Below are 7483 nucleotides of genomic sequence, written 5' to 3' on the forward strand. Positions count from 1 at the left end.
AAAGCATGCCCACCTCTGCTGTACGCAGACAGACACACCTGTGCCACTTCCGAATATTTGGCATCTACTAGTTACATAATGTCAAGCTTTGCTTCCCACCCACCCACCCACCCAAAATGTATGAATATGACATTCATACTCTGTATGAATATTCATGCTGTGTATGAAAAAATATAGGGTGCTACATTTTGTCATCCAGTACCACATCTATGGGAATATTTACAGCTCTGCTGACCTTCTGACAAGTTGCAATCTGTTCTCTCAGGGCTTTTTTGATGCCTTGAAAAAGGGCCTAGTGCACTAGTGGACATCTGGTCTCATTGAGCTGCCTACTTTATTTCATTTCCCATAATGTCTGTTCTTCTAGGTGAAAACAGATGACCGGATCATCAAGACAGAGCAAGGAATGCTGTTCCGGAAGCTCTTCCGTCAGGATGCTGGCACATATTACTGCAGGGCCCAGGAGCATGGCTTCACTCAGACCATCACCAAAATCGTGTTGGAAGTGATTGAGAGTGAGCAATTGGAACAAGTTTTCCAGCGGGAGCAGGAGGAGGAACTGCTTCGCCCACCTTGCCGGGGTCCGGATCCCCGCATGCTCCACGGCCAGAGGATGTGGTTCAAGGACATCATGCACCTCATTGGCTATGCCAACCTGCAGAGAGTGGAGGAGTACTGCGAAAGGGTGTGGTGTGGGGATCGCCAACTAAGGCACAAAGGCCGCCCCCTTAAGAGCAAGAACATGTTGGATGGTGGCAAAAAAGGACGGGGCAAGCAGCATACTGAGAGGAACCGGGTGCCTAGGCAAGCAGTGGCCACATAAGAAGAGAGGGTAGTGGATGCTTGGCCAGAGGGGATCACAAAAGGAGGAAGGTCATTCTGGACCAACCTTCCTCTTCTTGAAAGAAAACCAGCCACTCCAGGAACTGTCCTTGTGATGGGGCTTGTCTTGGTGAAAGGGACTACCTTGCTGAATAGCTGAGCCTGGAATTTCTTCTTGCTGGAAGCACACCACAAAAGACAAAAGACTGTTAACTTGCCATCCCATTTTGATAATTTTCACTCACACAGTGGTGGGTGGCAAGCCTAGAGCTATCAGGATTGGGACTGGGAAGCAGGCATGACCTCCCAAACATCCTTTTTGGGTCTTGTCCCTGGAATAGGGACAGACTGGTCATTGATCTCACCAAGTTGTGCTTGCCCTGACTATGCCCATATTTATTTCCTGGTGGATGATGTGAAGCATATTATATTGACAGGGCATCATGTATTTACAGATGATGCCCATCAGCTACTTTTCATTTAACTATGACAGCCATCCTCTTTATTCTCAGGTCACCTGGATTCAGAAGTACTGGCTGTGGGCCTGGAGAATGGGGATAATATTGAGTCTGGAAAAGTTTGGGATAGCCTTGATGTTGGAACTCCTGGTTTCTCAAGTTGTGTATACTCAGAGAGCTGCCCCATATGAGAATGATGTACAGTGTGACTGAGGCACCAATGGAGATAAGCTAGTTCTGTGTGCCTGCAAAAGTAGAGTACCAGCAGCAGGAATGGAAGCACCATCCATACTTTGCTTTAAAAGATTTATGAAAATAGTAGGGAGGCTGGTTGCTGGGTATTGGTGGACACATCCAAACAGTACTCTCCTGGAGGAGACAAAGGACAGCAACATGAGCCTTGGGTGCAGCAGGTGTGTACAGCAGGTATCACACCTTGGACGTGAATATACCTGATCTAACTGGACTTCTACTATAATGTTGGTAGTTGGAAGGTGAATGGATTTGGACCATAGGCCACAGATGCAGTTGTCATTTGTGCTGGCCAGACAAATATTACTTGTGGAGCTAAGGATCTGGATTGTCCCAGTCGTGCTCTGACCAGCAGGCAGAAAGCAGTCTAAACTCTTAGGACATTTGAGCACAGAAGGCTTAAAGTGGCCAGCTGTTTTTGTAAAGTGACTGTAAAGCCTATGTTCACCAGAATAGTTATTTGAAAAACGCTCCTCTCTCTTGCTTTGTCTTTTAAGTGAGCAGCAGTCAGATTTTAACATAAATATTGCCTGGCAGGCAGTGTGCCTTCTCAATTGCAAAATGAAGTGAGAATGAGGATTTCAGGGGGAGGTCAAATGAACAGCAAAAAAAGGAGCTAAGCTGTTGTTTCCCTCTATCCCTTTCTGTCACAAAGCACCCTCCTTCGTGTGGGAACAAAGAAGGAGCCACCATTTGTACATCACTTCCAGATATCAGTAGATATGGGATGTGGTATAGCAATTAATTAATAATTTACGCATGGCAGCAGAGTAATATAGCTTTAATCCTCAGCCGTGTATATGTGAACTTCCTATGCTTTGCATGTGATCTCATTCTACCCAGAATAGACTTTAACAATATGCAGGATCCTCCCAGCTTGTATCTTTCAAGCATTCCTAGCAACATTTCTATGACCCAATGACAGAACCCCAGAAGGGTGTTTACCTTAAGTAAGCTCTGTCTTTCATTCTTGTGTCTCTGGGGCTGTGTTGATCCCTTAGAAGAAATTGATTTAAACACAAGCAGCTGAATGAAAACCATCAGTTTATTCAACAATAAATCAAACCTTTATGCAGCAAGTAGAGGCTTGAGGCTAACTTTTTCCTTTCTTGTTTTCAAAGATTTGGTGTTCTTCAGCACAGTGAGTGGTCTTATAGCAAGTTGTGCCTGGGATTGAGAATTTTGTTTGTTGGTTTGGTAAAACTTCTTTCTACAGTTTTCCTGTGGAATTAAATGCTGCTTGTTTTCTACAAATACTTACTAAAAACAATAAAGACTCTGTGGAGTCTTAAAGACTAACAACTTTGGCATAGCTTTTCATGTAGAGAAGCCCACTTTATCAGATGAATCTGAAGATGGCTCCAGACCACAGAATAGTGTACCAAACAAAACTTGTTGATCTTTAAGGTGCCACTACGCTCTATGTTATTAATTTTGGTGAGGCAGATTAACATAGCTACCCTCTTACCAAACATTATGTTAAAAGAGTCTGTTCATGGAATTACTATGCTTTTGTAAAACGAATAGGAAGCATGGCTATGTGCAAATTCTTCCTGAAGTAAGGTGCCCTCTAGGTCAGTGCTTCTTATCTGATGTGATGGACTGCCAGAGGCTTTCCCCCACAATGTCCCATGGACTGGCACCATTTTTGCCCAATAACTTTCTTGGAAAATTTCCAAGGTTTGGCAAGAAATGAATTGGAGACAGCCTCCACCACTTAGAGTAACACTGTTTTAGGTGACCCATTTCTGGAAAGAGTTATTTACATTCATAAGTGGTATTGTTATAAATGGGCAGCTACAGACCATTGTTTATGTCCAACTCTCCAGTCAGCTGTTTATTCCTGGTTATGCATTTGCATGCTTTGCTGGCAGAATAGCTCCAGAAAGTTATACCACCATCCTTTTCCTGCCAAGAAATAAGGCATGCTGAAATTTGTGCAGCAGCAACATTCTCTGGGGAAATCTTCAATGGGACTGCACCACCTTGGATCACTGGATTAGCTGAAGGATTGACACATAAGGAATCACTTATTGGCATCACATTGCTTCAGCACCCTAAAACATATAATTGGAACTAACAATAACCCATACTGAAGTGTTTGTTTATTTATATTCCCTTTATAATTGAAACACTGCACATTTCAAAATGTTAAATTTCATGTACTATAAAGTACATATACGTAAATTTGCTTTTATGCAGTCTTGAAATTATCCTAACAAACCTGTTTGTTCTGTGTGCAGGTTGCCACTGTCCAGTCTGAGAAATTTTCAGGCTGTGGGCCAAGTTAGCTTCCACATCACTGTCTTCTTGACACGGGGTAAGATGAGGAGCATGTGGGCTGGCAGATGCTGTGAGACAAATGAATAATCCAGTGTGTATAAATTTAAACTATGCAATCGATGCCCCAAGTAAATCTTGGAATCACTGGCACAATATGAATGGAAGTACCATCACTATTTCACCATGAAGGCTTTGTGTAATGCTGGCGCCTTTTCACACTACCAGTTATAGCATTATGATTCCAATTTATTTGCCCTGGTTCAATCCTATGGAGTCCTGTGACTTGCTGTTTTGTGTAGCAGTTTGCTTTCTGGAGTATAATTGGAGGCAAACTGGCACTCCTGCAATGCATGCCAAAGGAATCTGGCAAAGCTGAGTTTATGCTAAGTCCAGTTAGAAACTTTCAGGTTTCCCATTAAAACAATGAGAAAACACCAGGCCTATTTGTCTACCTCTCCAAAGTACTACCTCTCTTTTGTGAGTTTACTTCCACTTTTTCAAAAGTGTCCAGCCTTGCAAAAAAATTAAACCTGTTGAAGGTGGATATATTCAGATCATGCTAGGGATAAAAAAGATGAGCTGATTTAAAAACCTCCATTCGTTTATTTACATAAAAAAGTGATGGTTGTGAAGAAAATGGATGAGAAATTAGGAGGAGGGATTAGGGAGGAATTGGTGAGGGATAGAAATAACAGCAAAACCAATACTGAGAAAGGAAACAACAATGTCATTCATATATAAACACCATTGTCTTCTAACCATACAAACATTCCCTGTTGCAGTTTGTATTCTTAAGATCTAACAGTGACACTCTTCCTCTTGCATAAGCTTTCATAGATTCTACTTCCTCAGATGCATGGCACAGATGCATGAGGAAGTAGACGAAAAATCTAGAAAAGCTTATGCTATAATTTCTTTCATACAGTTAGGGGCTGTACAGACTGGCTTGAAACGCTGCCGTAGGGCGTGGCATTTGGATGATGCACCCCCACGCCAGCGTCATGCAACCTGCCCAATCGCACTGCGGGTGGCGTCAGTGCTCCTTTGGTGCAGTGTTTATACAAGGCATGCTGAAAGGAGCATCGAAAAGTGCTGCCACGGTGGCATGGCCACCTTTTTGCCAGCTCTAAAAAGTGGCATTTTGCCATTTCTTTTAGAGCCAGCAAAGCGGCAGATCAGAGCCACGGTGTGTGATTGCCACTAAAATGGACAGCACAGAACCACTCTTTCGGGGCAGTCTGTTTTGCTCCTATGTCTCAAAGGTGCTACAAGATCCCTTTACATATTGATGTTCCACACTAACATGGCTATGTCTCTGAACTCTTCCTCCTGATAGTGCTTCATTTTGAAGGAAATGGCGTCAGCTTTGGTCTATCCTTTGTGTCCAGGGACTGACTTCTGCACTGAAAAAAGGGCTCCTGTTTGCTTCAAATCTCTTATGCTAAGCCAAAATCCTCTGAATTTTGGTGTGTGTGTGCTTTCCCTATGGCCCCAAACGGATGCTTTACTCTGGGCAACCATGATCCCTGAAGCGTGTGAGCACACTACCCTATATGCACATCAAACAGAATAGTTTGACAGTTGCAAATGAAAACTTTTAACACCTGTGAAGTTAGGAAGACAGGCAATTGAGGCAGAATGTTCTGCCGGACAAACCCAATAAGGCTGATTTACAACTCAATTCTCAGCCAGACCAAGCAATACGTTACAATGTAGAGTTGATATAAAACAAATGCCTTTGCCCTCAGGCAAAGATTCCCAAAATTCCTCAACAGTGGGCTAGTTGGAAAGCATGGGGGCACTCTGTTACTGTGAACTCCGACTGGTCCTGGTACATCTGTTCCCCCTCTGCTCACCCAAGTAGTTGTATCCAACAGTATCCCCCTCACAATTGGATCCATAGTCAAGCCTCATCTTGTGTAAGTATTGCTATTAGTTCAGCCTCCAGCTATTCCAAGCTAACTCTTGATTTCCTTAGTCCTGGCATGTTTGTGTGAATGAATGTGGATTGTTGTGTGATTTTCCCCCTTAATAAAAGAAACACTCCATTCAGAGAATTCTGTGATAGTCCTTTTATCTCTTTTCTCTCAGTATACACAAGGGAAACGGTTTTGAGAGTCCTTGTAGATGACTCAATAAACTGAGCTAAATAATCGTTCCCCTAGAGAGATCCTTGGCTTCAAGTGTTACCTAGCAGTCCCTGTTTTATCTGTGTGGCAATGTGTTGCCCCACTACATACAAAGGAATTTTAATGCCTCTCCATTGAAAAGATCTCTCCAAGAGTGTGTCAAAAACTCCTGGAGGTGGAGGTGGGAATGCATCTTTGGTATTCTAAGGATGGGTGGGATTCATGGGACATTTCTGTGCAAGTCTTGCAGTAAAACTCACTTTTCCTGGAGTCCCATCTGTTGTATCAGGGCAGGGTGAGAGGTCCAGTCTCCAAGCCTAGTTTAAAAGGATAAATATCAAGGTCAAATGGTTTGTTTTACTCACTGTGACCCAGCTGTGTGGAAATAAAATCTTTGCAGCTTGATTAATTTGGTGTGAATGCTGGCTAGAGCTCATGGGAATTGCAGTCCAACAATATCTGGATTTTTTTTTGTGGGTTTTCGAGCTATGTGGCCATGTCCTAGAATAGTTTATACCTGACGTTTCACCAGCAGCTGTGGCTGGTATCTTTAGAGAAAGCTGTCATGAAAGAGAGTGGTGTGTGTGTGTGTGTGTGTGTGTGTGTGTGTGTGTGTGTGTACACACACACCCACACACACCATGACAGCATTCTCTGAAGATGCCAGCCACAGATGCCAGTGAAACGTCAGGAATAAACTGTTCTAGAACACAGCCACATAGCCCCTAGAGAAAAACCCACGAAACACTATGGATGCTGGCTGTGAAATCCTTCAATTTCACAATATCTGGATTATTCCCACCCACTGTGTAGAGCAGTGCTATTCAAAGGGGTGGCCCAAGGATCACTGCCAGTCCAGAAGCCATTGGTTGGATTATCTTTCCTGGCAAATTTCTAGGAAAGAAAGAAGTAGTTCTACTGAACGGACACAACTATGGTACTAGTTTCCAGCACATTGGGGGAAAAACTTTGTTGGACCCTTACATCAGCTACCTTGGGAAGAAAGCTCTGGTCTAGAGCCTAATTAAATGGAGAAAAGAAGATGCATAGTTAACTTTTAAATACCAATTGGTCAGGAGGAGGTATGGGTTATTTGACGAGAAGCATAGACACTGAATGTCACTGGGTGTATGTGGGAGTGTGTGAAAATCACGACATGAGCCCTTCACATATATGCAGCAGGGTAGGAGAATGACTGAAGAAGACAAAACAACAAGATTCTCTAAGACTGAGTTCAAATGCATTTTTGATTCTGCAAATATAAATATGACCAACCCTTACCAGTTTCTGGGAAGATGTCTTTCCTCAGTTTGAGGAAAGTTAAGATATGAGTTGTAGAAATGCTTCATTTGGGCTTATCCTTGCCTGGATTTGCTCTGAAGCATTGGCTGCTCTTGGGAGTAGTTGCCACATCTCTAATTTCAAAGGAAAACAAATGGCACTGCCTTTCGGGCGTATATTAGTAATGTGTTGCCTGACAACATGCCTCACAATTTGGCTTTCTAGCTGTACTCAATATTTACTACCACGTTAATGACT

At 43.0% G+C, this 7483-nt stretch overlaps 1 protein-coding gene across 1 annotated transcript in view; it reads left to right on the forward strand.

Annotated features, from left to right (window-relative positions):
• Positions 1–6430, forward strand: part of LOC121920350 (semaphorin-3G-like) — a 31036-nt gene extending 24606 nt beyond the window's left edge. The window contains exon 10 of the mRNA XM_042447482.1: positions 368–6430. Within this exon, the coding sequence (XP_042303416.1) occupies positions 368–823 (456 nt within the window). The 3' untranslated portion in view covers positions 824–6430. The remainder of the gene's footprint in view (positions 1–367) is intronic.
• The last annotated feature ends 1053 nt before the right edge of the window (positions 6431–7483 follow it).

The sequence above is a fragment of the Sceloporus undulatus genome, chromosome 2 (assembly GCF_019175285.1).
Source record: "Sceloporus undulatus isolate JIND9_A2432 ecotype Alabama chromosome 2, SceUnd_v1.1, whole genome shotgun sequence".
In the NCBI taxonomy this organism is placed as follows: domain Eukaryota; kingdom Metazoa; phylum Chordata; class Lepidosauria; order Squamata; family Phrynosomatidae; genus Sceloporus; species Sceloporus undulatus.